Raw genomic sequence first — 23,638 nt, forward strand, 5'->3', positions numbered from 1 at the left:
AAGTTAGGTGTGTGTCTTTAATTTCATTTAATTGTGAACGTGGCAGGAGGCACAATGGGATCAGTCCCTGATGTCAGCCTGTCTCGGTGAACAGCTGCCAACACCGTCTTGATGGCAGAAGAACGATGAGAGGGTACGTCTACACTATAACGTTAATTCGAACTAACTTAGTTCGAATTAGTTAGTTCGAATTAGCTTAGTTCGAATTAACGCGTCTAGAACTAAAAACTAGTTCGAATTAGCGTTTTGCTAATTCAAACTAGCATGTCCACATTAAGTGGACCCTGAACCGGGCTTAAGGATGGCCAGAAGCAGTGCCGGCAGGGCATCAGAGGAGGACTTAGAGCGTGGAGATGCTGTCTCAGGCTAGCCAAGGGCTGTGCTTAAAGGGTCCTGACCCCCACCCCGGACAGACAGTTCTCAGGGGTGCCCCGCTTGCAAACCAGTCCTGGCTTGGAGTGCCCGGAGTGCCCACACTGGGCACATCACAGTACTCGGCCATCAGACCAGCTGCACTTGCCGCAGGCTGCCATCTGGGGAAAGGGGCCAATTGGGGGGCTGCAGGAGAGCTTCCATCCCCAGAAGCCCGCAGAGCCAGCTCAGTTCTCCCCATCAGGGGCTCGTACCCCATTCCTCCCTCACCTCCTTCCACTTACCCTTCCCTAGCCCCTCTTCTTGATGTACAAAATAAAGGACAATTGTGTTCAAAAATGGAATCTGTCTTTATTGAACAAAACTGGGGGAGACTGGGAAAAGGAGGTGGGAGAGGGGAAGAGAGAGGGTGGGAGAGGGGAGGGCAACTACAATGATCAGGGGTTGGGAACAGGTCCCATATGAAGAGAGGCTAAAGAGACTGGGACTTTTCAGCTTAGAAAAGAGGAGATGGAGCGGGGACAGGATAGAGGAGTTGGGTGGAGAGGGTGCATACAGAAAAGTTCTTCATTAGTTCCCATAATAGACGGACTAGAGGACACCAAAGGAAAGGAATGGGTAGCAGGCTTCAAACTAGTAACAGAAAATTGTTCTTCACAAAGCAAAGAGTCAACCTGTGGAACTCCTTGCTGCAGGAGGCTGTGAAGGCTACAACTAGAACAGAGTTTAAAGGGACGTGAGATCAAGTGATGGAGATTGGGTCCATGGAGTGGTATTAGCCAGGGGGTAGGAGTGGTGTCCCTGCCCAAGGTTTGTGGAAGGCTGGAGAGGGATGGCACGAGACAAATGGCTTGGTCACTGTCTTCGGTCCATCCCCTCCAAGGTCCCTAGGGTTGGCCGCTGTCGGCAGACAGGCTACTGGGCTAGATGGACCTTTGGTCTGACCCAGGACGGCCATTGTAAGCTCAGGGCTCAGGGTCGGGGGTCTCAGTGGACCCCCTTGATTTTCATGCACTAGCCCAGGCGGGTGCCCGCCTCTTGCGGTCCCAGGCAAGCTCCCGGGAGCCGCCAGCCTGGTCTCGGGAAGAGGGGGAGGGCTGGGGGGCATCGGGTGGCTGGCTCGATCCGTGCCAGGTGCAGGGTCTGCTGGCTGGGTGCTGGCAGGCTTGCACCTGGCACGGGCATCGTAGCCAGCCCGTGCCCCTTTAAGGGGTCCGGGGCCAGGAGGGGGGGCAATAGAGTTTCCCTGGTGTTGGCCAGAGTGGCCACCAGGGAAACCTGGGGAGGGCTAGCCTCCCACTAGTTCGAATTAAGGGGCTACACACCCCTTAATTCGAACTAGCTAGTTTGAACTAGGCTTAATCCTCGTAAAATGAGGTTTTCCTAGTTCGAACTAAGTGCTCCGCTAGTTCGAATTAAATTCGAACTAGCGGAGCGCTAGTGTAGCGTCTATGAAAGTTAGTTCGAACTAACGTCCGTTAGTTCGAACTAACTCTGTAGTGTAGACATACCCTGGGTGTGTTAAGGACAATAACTGACAAATATGGCTTTTTAAATGCATTTTAGGAGTGAAACTATGTTTTGTGCAGAATGACAAGTACTCGTCAGCCAATCAGAACAAAAAGACACTTGAACAGATCTGAGGCTAACTGCAAATATACTACACTTACATAAACTAATAGAATTCTTTTAAACACTAAAAATATGTGTGATGCTCGTATATATAAAATTAGTGTTTGTGTGTAAAGTTTTCAATATTGCCAACTCCACAAATCTTCAAAAGAGCCTGGCTTGCAAAAATCATGAGATTTGTTTTAAAATCATTGGGCTCTTCTTTGTCGCTGTTCTGATTTTTGAATTTTCAGGGTGCACTTGCTTTACTTTTCAAGCTTTTCTCTAAATGTAGGAGAGCTATATACCTAATATTTGCAAATGAAAGCTGACATCTCCTGTAGTATCATTCCTGGGGTTGTTAAAATTGCAAGAGCTGGCCAGCCTGAATATTGTATTGAGCCAAGGCTGTTTTGGAAGGTCATTGCATCAGTGCAGCAAGGGAGGTTTAGATTGGACATTAGGAAAAAGATCCTAACTGTCAGGGTGGTCAAATATTGGAATAAATTGCCAAGGGAGGTGGTGGAATCTCCCTCTGTGGAGATATTTAAGAACAGGTTAGATAGACATCTGTCAGGGATGGTGTAGGGAGCTTGGTCCTGCCTTGAGGGTGGGGGGCTGGACTCAATGACCTCTCGAGGTCCCTTCCAGTCCTATGATTCTATGATTCTATTTCAGATAATGAGAGACTATATGTAGGTGCTGGACTACCCTGTGCCTTTAATAGCAGAGCTTGGGCAGGAGATACTGAGGTCAACCTGCCAAGAACTCAACCTCTGTAAGGCTCTTGTCCTGTTCTGGGCAAAAATACGAACTGCTCACCCCAGGGTTAGTAACTTTTCCCCCTGGACTCCTTCTTAGCCCCCAGCTTCTGTGACTCAGCCTGCAGGCCATCGCCTCCTTTCTCAGCCTCATCTCCTGCCCCTTCCCCGAGTCTGCTTATCTGGACCCGTCCTTCCACACCCTAGGGCATGTTTTGTCTCCGGGAACAAAGGCTGCTGTGCCCCTCTCCTTGCGATCCCTCCCTCCTCCTTCCAGCACGGGCTGCAGGAGGGAGCCGGTTCTGATGCCAGGGTGCCCAGGTGGGGCACCCCCGTTCCGGTGAGGCTGGTGCAGTGCATGCTCGAAACAGTGAAGTTCCAAATCCGGCTGCTTGCAGCCCAGGGCCGTGCTGCGGCGGCACAGCCCTAGCGCGTGGCAGCGCTACACTGCAGCCCATTTGCGTGCCGTGCCGTGCCTGCCTGGTAACAGCTAACGCTGCTCCCAGTTTCCCCTCCCCTGCAAATCACCCCCACCCCGGAGGCTGCTTCTAACGAGGCAGGCTCCAGATGTTTGGCTTAAAAACTGAAAGGACCCCTTGCGTTCAGCCGCTTGGCTCCTGGGCTGCAGCCTCCTCCCGCTGCCCGCCCCTTCTTCAACCGCTCTGCACGTTGCTCCTGCTCGTTGCAGGCGGACATCGCCTTGCAAGCGCCTCTCAGCCGCGGCAGTCACGAGCGCTGCTAAATAACCCCCGCGCGCGCCCCGCTTCTGGGGCCATTGCATTGCTGGGGAAGGGCCGTCCCTCCTCCCGGCAGGGAGCGAGGCGGGTAGGTTGTTTTCTCCTCTGCGGTTATTTACAACGTCACCGTTTGGCATCCGCTTGGAGCTGAAGAGCCCAAAGTTACAAGGTAAATGCTCTGCTCCCGGTGCCTACGGCACTTTACCCGAGCCCTGGCAGCCCGGCTCGGGCCGGCTTTTCTGGCATGGCAGGCTGGGTGTTGCAGAGCTCGTTGCATTGGATGCATGGTTCTTACCGCTGCCTTCTCGTGCAGGGGGGCCCTTCCCTGGCTGGCATTGCCCAGCTCGCAGCGCCGCCTCGCTTGGGTGGCACTTTTGATTTCTCGCCGTGCGGCTCTGGCTGCATCATTGCTCCGGCAGAGCTCTGTTGCCTGGCCGAGGAGCCTGCCCGGGATAACTTCCGGGCGGCAGCAGACCCGCTGTCTCCATAGGAGCAGCATCTCTACGAGCCAAAGATGGTGCCCCTGCTGCAAGCCAGCCCGCCACCCCACCTGGCCTGGCCCCTGGCTGCGGCATCCATCGGCACGGGCTGGTCTCACTGTCGGTGTCGCCCTGCAGGCTGGGAGCGTCACACCCAGGCGAAACACCGCCGCCCTGCGAGGAGCCTGGAGTGGCGTGAACCCGCCTGCAGCCGCTTATGCAACACATCATCGATAACCATCCCGACATGGCTACTGCGCTGCTGGCGGGCGAGAAGCTGAAGGAGCTGATCCTGCCCGGGCAGCAGGACGACAAGGCCGCCGGCTCGTTGGCGGCCCTGCTGCTGCAGCTCAAGCTGGAGCTGCCTTTCGACCGCGTGGTCACCATCGGCACCGTCCTCATCCCCATTCTGCTCGTCACCCTGGTCTTCACCAAGAACTTCGCCGGTAAGGGCAGCAGGACGCCGCCCGCAGCCCGGCGCCACCCGGCCCCGGGTGGGGGCGCTAGAGCGCAGCAGGGCGAGCCGGGGAGGGAGGCAGGGAAAGGGCAGCAGATGGCGAGAGCATTGTGCAGCTTTCTCTGGGGGCAGCTGGCTCTCTAGAGCGGTAGCCAGGGATGGGGAACCCTTTCGTGGTCGGGGTCACTGGCCCACAGAAAAATCAGTAGGGGGGCCACACTCAAGTGAGAAACAAAAAAAGACACTGGCCTCACTCACACTCAGCTCTGAGTGCTGGGGCTTTGCTACTGCTCCAGCCGCGTGTAGGGCACCAAGGCTTGGGGACTTGCCATGGGGCTGAAGCATGAGCACTAGCTGACCACGCTGGTGAACCCTGAGCCTCATCATGGGAGAGATCAAAGTAAGGGGAAGGGAGCTACATCCAGCTCACAAGCCATAGGTTCACCACCACTGCTTGATGCAGGCCCCCCATCTCACTCCCCTTACACATGCAAGCCCCTTTAAACCAATAGGTGTGGGAGCCAACCCTGTGTGGAAGGCAGTGATTTCTTCTGATCAGTTACTCTTCTGACCTCTGGTGTGCTTGCTGGAGTTGAAAGGAGTTGATCCATGCTATCATGCCACAGGTGGATGCAAGTGTGAAAAGGAGCTGGGGCAGCCTCTTTAGTTAGTTTATTAAACTGATCTACCAAAAATGATTTTTTTAAAATTTTTGTATGCAAATGGTCTAATAGGTTGCCTGCATGTGTACTTGCACTGTTAGGTGAACAGTAGTGATTTTATACACATATACACCTGCATTGTGGTAGGCCCAATTGTGATTGTGAAAGAGATTATTTACTGGTCCCCTAGATTATGTTACTGTCATGGGCACTAGGGATGTTAAAATGTGTAACTGCTGAAAAGTTTATATGCAGGGGGGCAACCGATTCCACGGGAACCGGTACATGCGGTGAACTGGCTTAAAAGACGTTTCCCCATGAGCACCAGCTCCTGCCTGCCACACTACCCACAGTGCTGCCTCTATATCAGAGGCAGCAAGGGGTGAGAGGCCTGCATGTAACCATGCATGGTAGGCCCAGGCTTATCAGTCAACCATGTAGATGTTTACACTTTCATATCCCTAATGAGCACCAGGTTTGTATAATTTTTGGTGGTGCCTAAAATGGGTCTAAGCAAACCATCCAGTCCATAAGAGAGATCAGGACAACCACCCCGGGGCCTGTGCTTCAGGGGGCTCTGTGCTTCAGGGCAATACGGGATCAAGGGTAGCCTAAGAGTTGGGGGAAGGGGACCTAGTACTGATACTAGTGAATAACCTGGACTCAGCCTGCCCCAGTCCCACCTCTTTCTGCCCCGTCCCTTCTCCACCCCTGTTCCATCCCATCTCCCAAAACACCACCACCATCCTGTTGTTTTTTGGCTTCCTCCCCTGAGCGAATTCAGGAGCTGGTGGGGTGAACTGGGGCCAGGTTGCTCATTGTTAAAGGCTTCAGGGTCCCCACTACCCCAGGCTGCCCTGGACTCCACTTGCCCCTGAAGCGCAGGGCTATGGTGGTTGCCCCGGTCCATCCTATGGAGAGGACAGTTCTGAAAATATAAACGCAAACATTGGTGGAGACAGGCACAAGTACCATGAGCCCATATAACTTACCATTTGTGGTTACTGTCTATTGTGAAAATTGGTATTCTGGCACTTGCAAAAAATTATTTTCACCTAGATTGACCCTAATATTCCCTTCAGAGCCTTTATGGTCTGTGAATCAATCCTTCATATTGAACTTTGAAAATTAGGGTTGTATAAATTGTTATGGGTCTTTTGAAATCATTTGTCCCTCAAGTAAAGGCATTTTAGGTTGTGAAATATTGACTTGATGAATACAGCTCTTAAGCCTTTATTGTATTAATTTGACCACTTGCACAAGTGATCTAAGGCTGCTTACTAAAATCAATATAAAATTTGTGTTTAAAAATGTGGGAATGCAGTCTGCACCTAATAGAGTTAATAGGTTGTGTTGACTTCAGTAGGAGTTTTGTCTAAGGGATCCTGACAAGGTCAGGTCTTTATTAGGCATGCATTGAAGCTGACTTTTACAGCTCTGTATCCTATGTTTTCATTATTAAATATTCATAAACCATATGAAGGATTAACTGTTTGACAAATTATTTTTTAAATGGAAGATGTTTTCGATGTTACATATTAAAACTTTTTTTTATTTAGATTTATAGCCCAAGATTTGTATACATGAATAGCAACATTTATTGCCTTTTTTGGGGGGGGGGGCGGGAATGCCTGACCTGAGCCATTTTGAAGGAGCCTCATTTTCAAAAAGTGCTGAGCACCAATTCTGTGAAAATTAGCCCCCTTTAGCTCACTCATATTGAGAATGCAAAATCACTAGTCACTTTTGAAAGCCATTATGACAGAATTTAAGGGCTTTAGACTCTCTTTTCATCTTGGTGTGGAGCGAAACAAAATAAAGTAGAACCCCATCCATTCCTGTAGATAGAAGGAAGAACTCCACCTGTAGCTGTAAGTGTCTCTTTGTGTGACATCTGTAGGCTTTGGGATTTGTGTGTCTTAAAAGTAACCTCCTGAAGGAGAGGGAAGGAGTTTGACAATTTACCTCTGGATGATGTGGATTTTCCAGTAGAAATTTATCCACGACTTAATTGGTGAAAGCAACAGTAATTCACCTCCATGTTTACAGTCCTCTCAAGACTTGTTGATTCCCAGGGATTAATTTAGCAGCTCTAGTGTAGACCTGCTCTCAGAGAAAGAGATCTAAAGGAAACCATGTAATTAAAGAAAAGGAAGGCAGAGAGATTCTCAGATTGGATGTCACTCTGCAAGGAAAACAGGTTCATGTGGATCTAGTGTGAGGATGGGCAATAATATTTGGGTACGGCATGCCAAGAATTTGGTAAGTGGTCAAGGACTACACTCTTCTGAGATGGAGGTTGGGTGCAGAAGAGAGCTTGGGGTAAGGGATTGAGGTGCAGGATGGGGTATGGGATCTGGGAGGGAGTTTGGGATAAAGGACAGGGTTGTGAGGTTGTGACCAGGGGCAGGATACTGGAGTGTAGGAGGGGGTGAAGCAGGGGCCATGAGGGTCTAGGATGTAGGAGAGGGCTCCAACCTGGAGGAGGGGTGCAGTAGGGAGTGCAGGGTCTAGTAGGGGGTTGTGACCTGGGGGAGGGGTGCAGGAGATTGGGGTGCAGGGTCTGGGAGGGGGTAGGAGTGCAGGAGGTGGGTAAGTGTTTGGGGGGGAGGGAGGAGCTGGGGTGCCAGAGGCAGGCTGTGGCCAAGAGACATTTACCTGGGCAGTTCCTGGCCAGAAGCCCAATAGATTCCTCAGCCAGGGTCCCTGCCTTCCATGCCCCTACACTGGCTGCAGGGATCATGTGCGGCTCTGAATGCTGTGAGGCCAGAGGGGGAGAGGTACTTTGCAGACTGCCTATTCTTCCTGCCCCCTCCCCTCTTGCCGCTCCACCCCTGTTCACTCTGGGCTTGCAGCCTTCAGAGAGGAGACGGGACAGGCAGGGAGCCTGGCTGAGACTTCCCGGGGTTGGACCTGGTGGCTTGGCGGATGGATTCAGTCTTCAGGCTATATTTTGCCCACCCCTGATCTAGCAGATCTGCTGATTTTACTGACATAATTCCTTCATTTTCCCTTTTGGCTTAAACTGCACTCCCTGCAGGGGAAAATCCACTTTTAACTGCAGCATGAGGAACATATTTTACCCTTAGGAAGATTTATGTGTGGAAGGGATAGTCTGTATCCTTAACAGTCAAACAATTTATTCAAATAGACCAAACCAAAATCATCTGAGTCTAGTTACAGACTCTATATACTAAGTTCACATGGGGATCACTAAACAGTAACGTATAGGTTAAAAGCAGTTTTTGCAGTGTTGTTGTAGCCATGCTGACCCCAGAATATGAATGAGGCAATCCTTTATTGCACCAACTTCTGTTGATGAACTTTCAAGCTATGATGGGCTATATGTAATTTGAAAACTTGTAACTTCCACCATTTGAAGTTGGTTGAAAGAAAAAAAAATACGACAAATCTCACCTCTCAGCACAAAAAACAACATTATATTGTACTGGGAAAATGAGCCACATTCTGCTCTCCAGTGAGGTTTTTGTGTTGCTCACATTCTCCAAAACTCAGAAAAAGAAAACATGAAGAGGGAGGTAAAATAAAAGACACTCTGGATGAAAAAAATAATTGAGCTGATAATAAAACTGTAATGTACATTCATTGTAGATTTGGTGTAACTAAATGTTCTTCTTTTGGAAGGGCTAAGAACTCAGGATCAGGGCTTCTGATTACTAAGAACTCAGTCCTACTCACTGAAATCAGTATCAAAACTCCCATTAATTCTAGTAGGAGCTGAATCATCAGCTGGATCATAAGCCTAGGCTATGTCTAGATGCAGAACTTTTCTGGTATCCCGGAAAAGCTCTGCCACAGTTTCCGAAAAAGCAGACGTGTTCTTTTGGCATCCCTGTATTCCTCGTGGTGAAAAAGAGGAGTTTTTCCCAAAATTTGACCCCATGGAGATGGGCCAAATTTTTGAAAAGCTTCTTTCGAGGAAAAAAGTGGAAAACTGTATGCAACTTTGTGTATCTTTTTCCGACTTTTCTCGGCAGTGTAGACATAGCCCTAGTATTTTTTATTACCAAGGCTCTGTTTACTCAGACTTTTTAACAAAATTATATTTGTTCAGAGAGATTGTACATTGTGTTTACTAATGATGTTAGTCCTGTTGAACACATGCCTTATTGTTATGTGATATTTATTAGTGCATACCCTGCTTCATGGTGCTTGTAATATGCCTTAGCCATGTACTGTCACTATTGTTTTCAAAGTCTAGCTACTCTCTTCTGTTTTGATTGCTGCTGTATATCTACTGGCAAGTTAGATAGTGGATATAGAAAATGCAAACTCCACTGGCAAAAATGGAGTGCTTTTTTTACTGTATTTTTATCACAAATACCATGGAACCTTCCAAAACGCTGCTTTATGCCCATGAATGCAGCAGTTATTGTGTCAGAATAAACAATAAAACAGATACTTCTTGAATCCTAATTCTTGTAAGCAGTAATATCCATGAAAGCTACTTAAAGTGAGTGTAGTCTGGCTAAATAAAAATAAATCTATGGGCTCCTCTGCCATGCAACGGGTACCTGTAAAACACTTGAGTACAGTGTGCATATTTAAGGTTGTTATACAGGTATGGTGGACTCAGAACAATGGTTTCTTGCAACTTTTTCTGCTTACTGTAGGAAGGGGCTGTATGACTAATATATGGGGTAAACTGAGCCCCTTCAAGCCCCTTCTCTACCCCAGTATTTATGTATTCAGGACCAAGCAAGGAGTAAATAGGAGTCAACTGTGTCTGTGCAATATAGTGGAGCATGTGGAGTAGTGTCCTCTTGACTGGACAGCTTGCTTGTTGTGCTATACAAGTGACTTGCAAAAGGAAATGTAGCAGAAGAAAACTTGGTTTTCACTGCCCAGCCCATGCCTCATTGGCCTAGAAAGTGAATATTAAAAAGCACAATTAAACTTTAGATAAGAAGACAAACAACACATGTCATGATTATTTAAAAGGCAATCCATCTCCAGTCTTAAATATCATAATATCTATTGCATGATTTAACATGATGGGTAAAGTAAAGAGAAAGTTATTTCATATTCCTACCATGTTTATTTTGTAAGACAAATATTTGTTTGTTACCATAACTTTTTCTTTGTTTATCTAGGCAATTTATTCCACACTTATTGCACTGATACCTGATTGCTTTTATCTCTACATCACCACTGAGAAATTAAGAATATGATTTACTGTTTTCATAATTCTATTAGCATATAAAGAAGACTTTAGTAGTTCACCAGGCATTGAACTAAGTCTTATGGTAATTCTCTGATAAGGCCACAGTGTAGGTGAGCTTCATCTTTTACTTATTACTTTAAATATGAAAGAACCTTTCTTCCATCAGATGTGCCTTTGCCATTACCCTTTATGAACTTTTATTCCTGACTTTGCTTCAAAGATAGACTGACCTCTGAGTTCACATTTGTAAGATGTAAGAAACTGTAATATAAATAAAATCCATTAAGAAATAAAATAATTTCCTCCCTAGTTTTCACTGCTAGATGGCAATGCATTCAGGGCGAACTTAATATGATCTTGAGAGTGAAATCCTGAGCACATTAAAACCAATGGTAGTTTTGCAATTGACGTCATTGGGCCAGGATTTCACTCTGAGGGAAGTTAGGGCTTAGTTGGTGCATACCATAGTTCTTTTGCTGATCCCCTGCAAAGAGGTGAAATTCACCTTTTGCTTATGCTCTTCAGAACCATTTTCAGGAGAGACCTGTGGACACTTCCTCAAGTATACAGGTTGAACTTCTCTAGTCTGGAACTCTCTTGGTCCAGCAACATCTGTGGTACGGCATAATTTAGTTAGCCGGAGGTCCACTTATCATGGGTGTGTCCAAGTTTCCACAGTTTGTTTATAGCCACTGGTCCTGGCTGTCAGTGTTTTGTGCTGTTATTTAGCTCTAATTTACCCTTAAATGTCTTCTGAGAGCCCAGTAAGCAGTGGAAGTGCTAGTAATGCTGCTAGACACCTCCCGTGGTTCCATAAATTCTCTGGTTCGGTACTAGTCAAATTCTGGGGTGCCAGGCTAGAAAAATTCAACTTGTAGTTCCTTTAACAGCGTTATTATTGACACTGTAAGTTCTTTAATGTTTTTTAAATAAGAAAACACGATTCCTAGAAAGCAAACTTCTCAGAGAGTGAGTCAGTGGCTATACATAGCATGTTTGTAGTTGGCACCAGATAACTACAGTGAGGGTTCAAAGGCCTCTAATAAAGATACTCAGGTATCATGCTATCAAAGAAATCTGGGAGCTTGAGAGTCAGTCCAATGGTGTAGCATGAGCCTTCTCCCCATCTGTGACCCTCATGCCCCCCCCCCCCCGCTCCCTTCCCCTCCCACAACGCGGCTAAACCTCTGCGGGTGCCTACCCCGGGCCCATAGAAAAATTGTTTCTCAAACAGAACCTGATTCTACTCCCATAGGAAATCAGCAAGCATTTTGTCTTTAATGGGAGTAAGATTATCCTATATTTCTTTGGCTGAATGGGTTCGGATTTGTATTTAAATTGAACCCAACATTTATTTTCTAAAATTTCAAGGCTTAAAGCCTTATTTACAAATATTCATACAATAACCAGTTCTTGAGGAGTTGGCTCCTGTGGTGTTGGAGGTAGTACAGAGAATAACAAATCCAAATGCACACAGCTGGTTGGCCCAGAGGAATTAACTTGTTTTTATTCTGTGTTTTCCTTTAGGAATTATTGTCTGAAACTTAAAGGACAACAAAAGGATGATTTTTTTAATTTAAGATGAAAGCTACCATCTGTGCATATTTGGACTCTTTCCTTTATTGCCAAAGGTATTTGTATTTCTGTCAAAATACCAAGGATGTCCCTAGCCATGTTCGTAAGAGAAGATTAATGCACCCGTCTCTAGAAATTTCATATTTCATGCAATTTCATATTTCATGCAACTTCTCCTTGCATGGTACATGTCTGTACATGATCCTTCAAAGGGTCAGAAACCCTTGTGTTTCCCATTCCTTAACATTGCTTAGCCACAGACCTGATGCTTTGCTGTCTGGTACCTTGTTATGTTCATGGCAAAGAAACAGAGAAACATACAATAAAAACATAAATACTCTTGGTGCAGGGTGGTAATATAACACTACTTTTATCTCCTAAAATTCAGAATAACACACAAGAACACAAAAACAGATAGAAAGCAGGCGTTTCCCTAAAACAGAGACACATAACCTACCCCTCTTTATACTAGGGATGTGAATGTCATCAGTTAACCATCACGGTTATGTGCAGCCCCTGCACTCCTGCCTCTGTATCGGTGCTTTTAAGCCAGCTCCCTATGTGTGACAGCTCCTGTGGAGCTGCCTGCTACCCCCACCCTCACCCCGCTGCATCCCACAGAAGGAGGGCTAGCGAGAGCTGCCTGTTCCCCCCCCCCCCCCCATGCTGCTGCTGCTTCTGTATCAGAGGCAGCAGCAGTGGGAATGGGAGCCGGTACTCACGGGGAGTCAATTTTTAAGATGGCTCTCTACAGACATCACTCCCACCCCTGGGGAGATTAACCACTGAGAACATTTCAGCAATTATACATTTACAAAAATAAACACATTTTAATATCCCTACTTTACACTGGGGTGACTGTTTGCAAACCAACTGGTGCTTGGTCCTCAATCACATGCTTCCCTACAGATACTGCTGGCCTGAAAGCAGGACCTGGAAAACCCCTAAGCATTTCAAGCTATAGCTTACAATTTCAATACACCTTGCAGTACACCACACTTGTGTAATTTATACTTGTGCAAAGTATGTTTAAAACACTATCAGTGGCATGTGAATGGGGGAATCTGATTTAGTAGTATTGTATCCTCAATTTGCACAGGTAAAATAACTATACCAGGTGCCAAACAGCAGAGAAGCAGGCTGTGAGATTATAATTTTATGGTATCACTTGTGAAATTTACACAGTATTTATTGTTAGCCTTTCATATTAGAAATGTCAGATCCAACTGGCGTAGTAAGTTTATATTACTAGGGGTTTTTCAGTTTTTATTTAAAGTGACAATTTCAATATTTTCTTACTGACTCAGAATTTTACTGCTCCTAATTTCGCATCTTTAACATATTTTTGGAAGAATGTGTAAAGAAATGATAAGCCACCACAAAATTCCATTTAATTACACACTAATAAACTCATAACCACAGGACAGACATGTGATTCTAATCTAGAATCAAGCCCAAATCCAGTTCACCCCAAAGTTCAGCAGTCATTTTGGATTTTTTTTTTAATTTCTCCCATTCTAGAGACAGGCCAGGGCTGTGAAGTTTGGATCTAGATCTAAAGAATCCCAAATGTTTGAGGCACTACAGGCACATTTCTATATATAGGTCCTTTTACAATTTTTAAAATCAAAGTGTTTGAAGCTTAAATTATAGATACAACATTAAATGTGATTTTGAAGTGTATCATTTTGTGACCAGTGCCGTTTAACTCTCCCTTCAGTTCTTCCTGTCTGTAGCCATGAAACTCATGGACCTGAACCTCGCCCACAAATAGGTAGAAATGTACATATCCAGAGGGTAGTCTGTGCAGAATACTTTTCTCCTTTGGCAGGTTCTGAAGTTGTACTGTGGATAGCTGCAATATGATTGACAGGAGAGTGGTTTTGATGTTAGAGTGAGATTACCATTTTTGGTGTTGCTGCATCCTCTCAGACACCAAATTCTTCAGCCTACTTTAGATTAGGACGAATTTGGTCCTTGCACTTAGCTGCTCAGTTTGTGTTTCTTGTTTTATTTTCCTGTGTGATTTAAATATTAAATATTAAAAAGAAAAATGTTAATTGAACAGGCCAGGCCTGGTGTTGGGCTGCTTACTCAGACAATACTCTCATAGATGTACATGGGAGATTTTCTGAGTAAAGCACCAAAGAGCAGGCTCCAAAAGGGAATGAATGCATTGCTGTGCATGTTACATTCCATTTTAAATGTCACGGTGTTGAAATGTTTGATTTCTGATCTGTCAGAGAAAGCCTGAATTCTAATGATGGAATTTAAGATTTGCCAAATTACATCTTTTGTGTTATTATGTGCACAACCCAGTGCTTTCCAGTTGCAGTGAATCATAATTTTCATATCTCAGTCAACTATCATATGTTCATTTTTCTCCTCAAAAGCTGGCAAATACTTCTAATAAAGCAGAACATTGGCAGTCAGAGGATTTACGTTTTGGTCAAAAGGCCAAGCTCTGGTGTTGGTCTTCTTATTAAATTTATAAATTGATGCCTTCAAATACCAAACATTGCTCACAAATACTGTATTTCTATGTCTCTTAGCAGTTACCTAGTTCAGCCCTCTACCACCCTTCTGCTAGAAAATTCTCATGAGGAAGTAATGGAAGGAGACAGTAAGTTAAATGACTGATGAGTCCAAGTTTTATGTTTTAATTCCTGATATGTAATCATTTCTGTATAAATGATGCTTATTTCACTGTGAAGTATAGTTTCTACATGAGTTCAATGTCTCCTGATGCATTTCATTATTTATGGTATGTTTTAAATTGTATTTGTTGAGGATTTATTTATTGAACAATGAGGTTCTCTTTTCTGGTATCTCTGATAAGCTTTTCCTATTAATATTCTTGTTTCAAGATGTTACATATGCTCACTCATCTGAATTATAAAGTGTCTTTTAATTTTAAATGATTATTTTCAAAATTCTCTCTCTGATTGCACCTAGAGCAACATATAAGCAGTAAAGTACAAAAAACTGTATTTTTATTATTATTGCTAAGAATACAGGGCCAAATTCTGCCTTGTTTACATGAAGGTATAATTAAGAGCAGAAATTTGCCCATAGGTACAGAAGTGCAAAGGACTTGCATAGATATTTCAGCCCTACTTAAGAACTACTTATAACAGAGTTGTAGGCTCTGATTCAACAAATAGGATGACAGAAGAGGCAATGGGTTTAAGCATGTGCTCATATGTTTTGCAGAATCAGAACCTTAGGCAGGTTATAAATGGTATACAGAGTCTTTTGCATGCTCTCTGCACTGAGGGGGATTTCACCCAAAGGTTAGAGATAGTTCACAAATAAATAAAGCCGTACCAAATTCATGGTCCATTTTGATCAGTTTCTCAGCCAAAGGGCTGGTCTGTTTCACATTTTCAGATGTTTACATCTGAAATTTCACGCTGTTGTCACCATGGGGGATCCCAACCCAAAATGGGGTCATTATAGAGGGTCTCAAAGGTGATGTTGCGGGATTGCCACCCTCACTTCGGAGCTGTCTTAAAAGTGGGGCTTTGAAGGCAGCAGCCCCAGAGCTTCCCACAGCTGGGGGAGATTAGGAAAGGAAGAGATGGGTCTGATTTCACTTGTAATACTGGTAGCAGCCAGGAGGTTTCCTGCAGTCAGGGGAGGTACCTGAAGGTGGGCCTGAGCTCCCCCAAGAGCAATGGTGCAGAGGAAGAGAAAGTCCCATTCTTTTTTAGCCCAATGGACAGGTAGCTGGAACCCAGTGAACAGTAGGAGCGTCCAGTTGGGGTTCCCCAGCCCTACCCCTCCAATAGCTAGATTTCACAAGGGAGATCTACTTTTACACTCCATGATGTTTTTCATGGCTATACATTTGACAGGGCCATGTAAATAAATGCAAGCTGGCCCGATGTCGGGGGCAGGCGTGGGAAGTTAAATTTGACCTCTTGTAAAGTGTCACTTTCTGTGCCAGGGCCAGAGGGGCTTGCTCCTGTTGCCACAGCCTTGGGGCTGGAGGAGTTCTGTGCCTCTGCCAGTTATGGGGGAGAAGGTGTCCATGTCCCTTTCTTGTCCCCCCGCTTGTGCACGCCCATGCCTGTCATGAGCTTAACCTAAGAGGAAAGGCATAGTTATCCAGTAGATACTATAGTCAGAAAACAATTCTGAGGAACAGTATGAAGATCACACAGTATGTCTGGAAGTGACTTGCAGTTATTTGTTCTGGCTTCTAGTAGGGATATGAAAAATTAACCGGTAAGCATCGCCCTAATGGATAATGCATACCGGTTCCAGTTAACCGGTAACCAGTGAGGAAACCCTCCGTGGACAGGGACTGTTCTTGTCCAGAGTTGCCCCTGTCCGTGGACCTGAATGCCCTGTAGGCAGGAGCTGCTCCAGCATCTGGAGCAACCTCTGTCTGCGAGGAGCCTGGGACTGCCGTATACAGAGGCTGCTCCAGCGGGGGCTGGGAGCCAAGAGCCAACAGTGGCCCCTGTGTGTGTCTGGGAGCTGGCAGCCAGCCCCAGCGGAGGGCTACTTCTGCCGGTCTGGAGTGTTCCTCAGTTCAGCTCCTGGTTAACTGGTTAAACATTTGGGTCAACCTAATATTTAACCAGTTAACTGTTTAACTGGGATTTTACATTCCTGGCTTCTAGTTCTTAGACTTAGAAAATGCATGAGGATGTGAGCATCCCCTTCTTCTCATGGGATCACTATGTGGGTGACCCTGTCCGAATTAGTCACAACCTCATCCTCAGGTGTCAGATGCATGCAATTGAGGATTGAAGTGCGAATAATATGCATTTGCAGACCACTGAAGGGATCCACGTTGATCTAAGTTACCTATTTTGTTAGATGCTACCTTGCTCAGTAGTTTTATTTCAGAAGGACAGGTGATATTGAGGGTAATATTGAGAGTGTGTAATATTGATGGTAAGTAATATTGAGAGTATGACTATAGTTCCAGGAATACATAGACTAGGATTTTAAAGACTTATTTCCCATTAATTTTAATAAGTACTCAGCATGTAGGTACCCTGGGAAAATCTCAGCCCATATTGTATTTGAGGCTGAAAATGGCTTCAGTAAGAATCAGCCACACCATTTAATTATCAGCATTAAGGTCTGTGTGGTGCATGAGTTAAATTAAGGTCAATGTTATTGTGGATGGCATATTTTTTAGTAAACTGATAGGATTCTGTCAGATTTCTTTTGCATCACACAGGGCCTGATCCAAATGCAGGCCTGATCCAAAAGTCTTTCCATTGGCTGAGTGGACTTTGGATCAGGCCCATATTTACACACTTTATATTAATTTGGAATCACAGTTCTTCAATAGAACTGTGGCAGCAGCTTTTCTTACAGTCACACAGACTTTGGGAAGAGAGAGCAGCACTTCAGCCAATCCACTAAGAAGTCCCAGTCAATTATATGGTACAGAGGAGGGTTGGAATCCTACCAGTATTCCTGGGTCACTGGTGGTGCAGAGCCATCTAAAGACATTACTGATTATTTTTTTAAATGAAGGAGTGGAATCCATTTACAGGTTATGGGGAGCTCATCATTTGCAGGCTCCAGGTGTTTGGGGATACCAGGCATGGCCTCTTTCCAATATGTATAGCTGGTGGAATGGGCAGACCAGTTCAAGAGGTCAAGAGGCATCTGCAGTGAAATTATGATGCTGTGTGATCACATTTTCATGACTCTGCAGTGACAATTTTGCAAAACTGAGTTTCTTTATATACGGGGCAGCTAGTTTTCTAAATAGCAGTAGTCTAAGTGCTTGCATCTCCCCTTCAAAACAAAACCTACTAGTGGTTCCCAAACTTTTTGGCATCACGCCCCCCTTTTTGATTTTTGAGAAACCCTCACACCCCCCTCCCAAAAAAAATAGCAGCAAAACTTGGGGTGGGATTGACGGGGGTGTGTGTAGCTGGGTTGCCTCACGCCCCCCCTGGAATTTCTTCACGTCCCCCAGTTTGGGAACCCATGTACTAGAAGAATTACAATTTAACTACCCTATCATCTCATTTTTGACATATTTGTTTCTTTTTTAAACTGAAGCTATTTTTTAGTTATATCTGGGGGGAAAGTGTCTAATACTAACCAACTTTTTACACTTCTAGTAATTATTTTTAAGTAATGAAAAATAATACAACAATAACAGATATGATACTTTCCACCATTTATGCTGTTTATTTTTTGCATTTGACTTTCTGTGAAACTAGACTGAGCTGTATATAACCAGTTTTACTCTATAGTCAGAATTCATTTCACTTTGGGATTTCATATGCAAACACAGTTTACTTATAAGTATTTCTGTGGTGGTCATTGTTAATGAAGCTCAGATACTCGAAAGTGTTTAATCACCTAACTCTCACCAACTTAAATGGGGGCTATGTGGCTAAATAGCTTTTAGTATCTGGGCCTGAGTGTTTATATAGTTGCTTGGGGGTTTTGATCATTGGAGAGTAATTTTTAAATTGCCAACAATTATTTTAATTATTTGTTTTTAAATTTAATGCAAAAAATATTCACTTTGGGTAAAATTCACCTCCAGGCAGAAGTTCTGTACATCATTTAATTCCTCAAATTAGGGCTTAATTAGGAAGTAAATGGTGCCCAGCTCTCTTTTTGGGGCCCCAGGTATAGGGTGAATTTCCTTGATTACATTTTTGGTCATGCATTTTCTCCAGAACCTAAACTTCTAATCAGCCTAATATTATCTCTTAAATCTGTACATCATGGAAATCAAGATTACAGTACAGGAACACATGTGGTTCTGAGGGTGAGCAATGTCACTTCCCTCCAGATGCCTGTTTTTCCTCACAGAGTTCTGTGTAGCACAAGAGGAAATGGTTGAAGTGGGATGCAGAGGTACATCATCATGGAACATCTCTGTGCAATGATATTATCATCTGCACATGGTCATCACATATTGGATGACAGCGCGTTACTGAAAAACTATCTCCCCATAAAAAGCAGTCTAGAGGCTTTCAATTAGGGATTTCTGGCATCCCCAACTACAACAGTAGCTATTTCTGAACTAATCCTCTCACTCTGAGGCTTTGCGTTTCAATGAGGACCCACATAAAAGTATTTCTCTTCCTTGGGCTCAGGTGATGCCCCTGGGAGAGGCATTACAAGGCATGTTGGGGCCTTTACGCCTCATTCCCTGGTAAGTGTGTTTTGGTATGTGCTGAGTAGTTAATTTAAAAAATGGTAATGTCTATTATATGTAGTTAATATTTTGTAGCAAATACTCTCTCAAATAACTGTGTATGTTACTCATGTAGTGATAATGTAGGGCTATGCTGTGTACAACTGGGATGTATGTAAATAGAGAAGCAACACTGCTCCAGAAGATACCCACAATTATAAATATTGGGCCTGCTTCTGCTACCCTTATTCATCTTCAGTTGTTTGTGGGGTAGCTCTGAAGCTATTAAACATCAGGACCGCTTATGTACATCATACACAGTATGGGTAAGACTTGTAGAATCTGGGACATTAAGAACTATTAGCAATAGGGTAGTCTCTTTTCTTGATTTTTTTTAATTGTTTTTCTTTTAAACAGGCCAACTGGATCTAGCAAAAAGGAGTCTAAATACAGACATTTAGTCTTTCTCATCATGGGGGAAATTGTGCCTCGTGAAGAAAACTGAATCATCAGGTTTGTAACCTGAATTCTGAAATGAAGACCGTGATCCTAAATAAAGGTAAAGTTATTGTCTTTTTATTTTATTAATAGTAATAATACTTACAATTTATAAAACTAACTTAGAGCCTGATCCTAAAAATGCTTATGCATGTGCATAAGCTTACTTACTGAGTTAAATAGGACTACATATGTGATAAGAATTGTGTGTGCAAGTTTTTATAGGAATAGGCCGTTATGGGGAACTTACCTTTCATAACTGTCCTTTAAATATTGCTGATGAGATCTTGGCCCCAGTGAAGTTGGTGGAAGTTTTGTCATTTACTTCAGCGAAACTTGGATTTCACCCAGTATTTGTTTAAATATCTGTGGTTATTGAGTTATACATATCTTTCCTGTACAATATTGACAGGGAAGGCAGACCTGGTTACTGGCTGGGTAATGTAATGTTTTTAGATTGAACTTTTTAACCTGAGTAACATTAATTTTTTTTTCCAGAGAGAAGAGGATCCAGTGCCATTTTCCTTTAAACACTATTTTAAAAAACACCAAAAAATTAGTTACTTGTCTTAAAATAAAATGTTTTAGTTACATGCTTTATAGCGTGTTTATTCCTGAGTTAAGTACACAGTGTGAATGATGCATGCCTGTGTCTGTTTGTTTGATTGCATGTAAGTTGATACTGTGATATATGCACAGTGTGAGTGGCATAACAGTCTACTGCATTATGAGAGACCTATCAATGTGTGATAGTGCTATGTACTAGCTGAGCTCATAGATCTCCTCATCTGGCCTATCCAGCAGAAGCCTGTGTTTTAGTGTTACCCAATGCATATGTGTAAATCTGGATTGTGACTTATCTGTTTAAATCACTGGGTCTATACAGTGTTCCCTAAAGCCTAAGGGTATTATATTGTGGTACAAAGCAATCTTTGAAGGTGCTGAGTGCCTTCAGCTCTCCTTCAGCATATTACAGATTTAAGCCCCATAGCTCTGATTAATCAAGGTTTTCATGCATAATGTTAAGCATTTGAGTAGTCCCATGGACTTTCATGAATGTGTGTAACTTTGTTGTTAAATTGTACGCTAAAAGAGCTGTTTGTGCAAATCCCGACTACCTTTGCCTAGACTAGCATGGATAACAACTTTTAGCTGACTTTCTCATTTTTAAATTGCTTATTCTTGGTCACTGTATTCCTTTTTGCATTCCTATTTCTCCTTATTATTGAATTGCTTGATCTCTTCCCCAGTGTTGAATCCTTACTGCAGGATGTGAATTCATAAAGGGTATGTGATATTTTTGGGGTAACTTCCAAAAACCTAAGCATAAATGGGGTATAAATCCTTCATTAATAGAGTCCCAAGTCTGCTTTTGAGTGCACTCTATTTAGCTGGAGCGAGAGTTGTCTATAAAAGACTATTTGTGCTTTTATACAAACAGTTATAAATTACTACTTAATTCGTTTTTTCTTTTAAATATCCACTAAAAGCCAGATCAATATATTTTCCATACTTATGAGCAATAATCAAAGGAATTTTTAATAATAACCTCTTAAAAGCTTGACATTAAATGGCATTTCCTTATATAATTCTATTTTTCTCTATGCACCATACATATTAGGTCCCAGTTCACCAAGGTGCTCAATCACTCCTAATGCTAAGCAAATCATTTTAATGATTTTAAGCCACACCTCATAGCTTAAAATTAGGCACACGTTTAAGCACCATGCTGAATCTGGACCGAAGCCAACATTTCTTCAGAGCAGTGGTTCTCAAAGCTAGTGGTCTGCAACCATCTTACAGGTGGGCCCCTACCCCGCTCCTGCACCCTCCATCTCATCAAGACCCCCTTCCCTCAGGCTATTCCTGCACGCATCCTCCCAGCCAAGAGGTGTCATCATAGGTGGTTGGCTGGTGGTCCGTGGAAAGGTCTGCATTCCACTGTGTGGAATGTGGGCCAAAAATTTGAGGACTGCTGCTTCAGAGTGATGCACATGTTTTAACTTTATGCATTGTGAGTAATCTCACTGGCTTCAAAGAGATTGTCCAAAGCATAAAGTTAACCCTCCTGCTTACTCCTCCATGCTCTTTATAGTAGCATATGGAGTACATGCACTTCCCACCTCCCTAGTACAGGAATAAATAACAGTGAGGGTGGTAAGGCACTGCTCAGGTGAGCAGAGTTAAGACCTATCTGAATCCTTAGGGTAGGTACCCTAGGTGGTTCTCTACATGCCCAAGCAGTGCCTCCCCCTGTCTACATTGTTATTATTAACAGCATATACGCCCTCTTGTGGAGTCTTTCCTTTCCCACAGGGAAGGCTCTCACCAGCAGCGCACTGTGGTGGGGATGGGATCCGGCAGTTCCCTGCTGCATGCCCCTTTTTCACTGAGGTGTGTGGCTAAATACTTCCGATCCACTGCCACCATTGCTGGACATACCATACGTCTTTTCAGGAGCAGGACCTGATTTTTTTACAGTGTAGTTGTCCATGAGAGTTTACATACCAGTATTCATTAGTTTAGGTTTAATAAAAAGAAACAAGAGTGTTTATTTTAGATGAAATTCACGCTTTTTGAAGAAAATCTTGCAAAAACTGCATGATTTTGCAAGTAGCTGCAAGAATGAAAAAAGAAAGTTGAGAGTTTGCCAGTCTTGACAGTGTTTCCAGGTGTACTATAAATCAGTTCACTTTTTATAACATATGTAGTATTGAAGCCCTGAGCACTAGCCGTGAATATTTTAGCAATACTCTTTCCAATGGTAGTGTTGTTAACTCCTGGGCTTTGAGCCAAACTCCAACTTGGGTGATTATATTCTTATAACCTGAAGTTTTAACGAAAGTCTTTATTGTTCTCTTCCTCTCCTACAGTCTGTTGTATAGTGTTGCTAGTGCAAATGGCTACATGTCAGTGGAGGGGTGAAGTGATTCCTGTATAAATAGAAGCCATACCCTGCCATTAGTGGGAGTTCTGCCATGGGGAATGATTGCAGGATGTAGCTTAGAGTTTGTAAAGTACTGAGGGATCTTCCAAGATGAAAGTTGCTATTTGTGTATATTGTAGAGGCAGGATTTATTATTTACAAAAGATCACATACAACATTTTCTTGCTTAAGACTTCTAGCCTGAAAACTATAGTCTTGCTTAAGAGGTCAAGAATTTTTAATTTTTAAGTGATGTAAATAGTAGTATTGCATAAGTCCGATATCTACATATATCAGTACCAAAATCTGGTTTGATTATTTTAATTTCACTGAAAAATTCTGTAAGAGCTGACCAAATCTTGCCCTCTTTATTGGTGCAAGTAGTCTTAGGGACTTCGAGAGTTACTTATGAGTCAGTTGAGCAGGATTTGACCCATTCTTAGTATCTGAGAGTTGAATTGGACAAGGGAGGAGGAGTTGTAAATGTGGTCAAAATGCAAAAGAATTTGCAGTTCTATGGACATTTTTGTTAGAAAATATCAGAAGAAAAGGCTATAGAATCTTAGCAGATAGCAGACTATACAGTTTATCCAAATAAAGAATAGCAGTACGATCATTTCCAATAGTACCTGTCCTAAAGCAGGGGTGACCAACCCATTTAACAAAGACAGCCAAAACAGCTGCAGATAAAATGTGAAGAGCCTTACCAGAATTGTCAAACAAAAAAAAACCAAAAAAAAAGCCCCCCTCCCCCCCCGAACAGAATTGTCGAGCAAAAACAAACAAAAAAATTAAAAAAAAATTTTTTTTTAAGGAGGTTGCCTCTTTAAGACAGCCACCATCTTGGGTGTCATTTTTAAAACCCAGCAGCTCCGACCCAGTAAGCACAGGGAAGCTGGGGGCCGGGGGAGCTGGCAGGGGGCAGGGGCCATTTTTGGGGGGGACGCAGGAGCAGCTTCGTGAGCCACACTTTTGGGGGGCAAGAGCCGCATGCATCTCACGAGCCGCGGGTTGGCCATGTCTGTCCTAAAGAAACACTACAGTGAGAAGAGGGTTTTGTGGGTGTAATCAAAGCAGAATTTGGCCCTCGGTCTTCAAAGTATTTTTCCTTTAGAACAGCTGTATTGAATATCAACTGCTGACATTTCAATCAATGTAGTTGTCTTACACAGTTTTATAAGTTTAGTAGGCGTAGTCAGAGCTTAGATGGGAGACTGTCCCATACCACTGCCAAAAAAAG

The 23,638-nt window shown here is 43.7% G+C and overlaps 1 protein-coding gene and 1 long non-coding RNA gene across 2 annotated transcripts in view; both read left to right on the plus strand.

Annotated features, from left to right (window-relative positions):
* The first annotated feature begins 3,226 nt into the window (after positions 1-3,226).
* PANX2 (pannexin 2) overlaps positions 3,227-23,638 on the plus strand; it is a 33,753-nt gene continuing 13,341 nt past the window's right edge. The window contains exons 1-2 of the mRNA XM_075928095.1: positions 3,227-3,650; positions 4,099-4,406. Of these exons, the coding sequence (XP_075784210.1) occupies positions 4,178-4,406 (229 nt within the window). The 5' untranslated portion in view covers positions 3,227-3,650; positions 4,099-4,177. The remainder of the gene's footprint in view (positions 3,651-4,098; positions 4,407-23,638) is intronic.
* Positions 7,927-23,073, plus strand: LOC142829229 (uncharacterized). Its single transcript, XR_012903652.1, has 4 exons — positions 7,927-11,895; positions 14,392-14,462; positions 19,392-19,533; positions 19,971-23,073. It is a non-coding gene; the product is annotated as an uncharacterized LOC142829229 (long non-coding RNA).

This window comes from Pelodiscus sinensis, chromosome 1 (genome assembly GCF_049634645.1).
Source record: "Pelodiscus sinensis isolate JC-2024 chromosome 1, ASM4963464v1, whole genome shotgun sequence".
NCBI classification, from domain to species: domain Eukaryota; kingdom Metazoa; phylum Chordata; order Testudines; family Trionychidae; genus Pelodiscus; species Pelodiscus sinensis.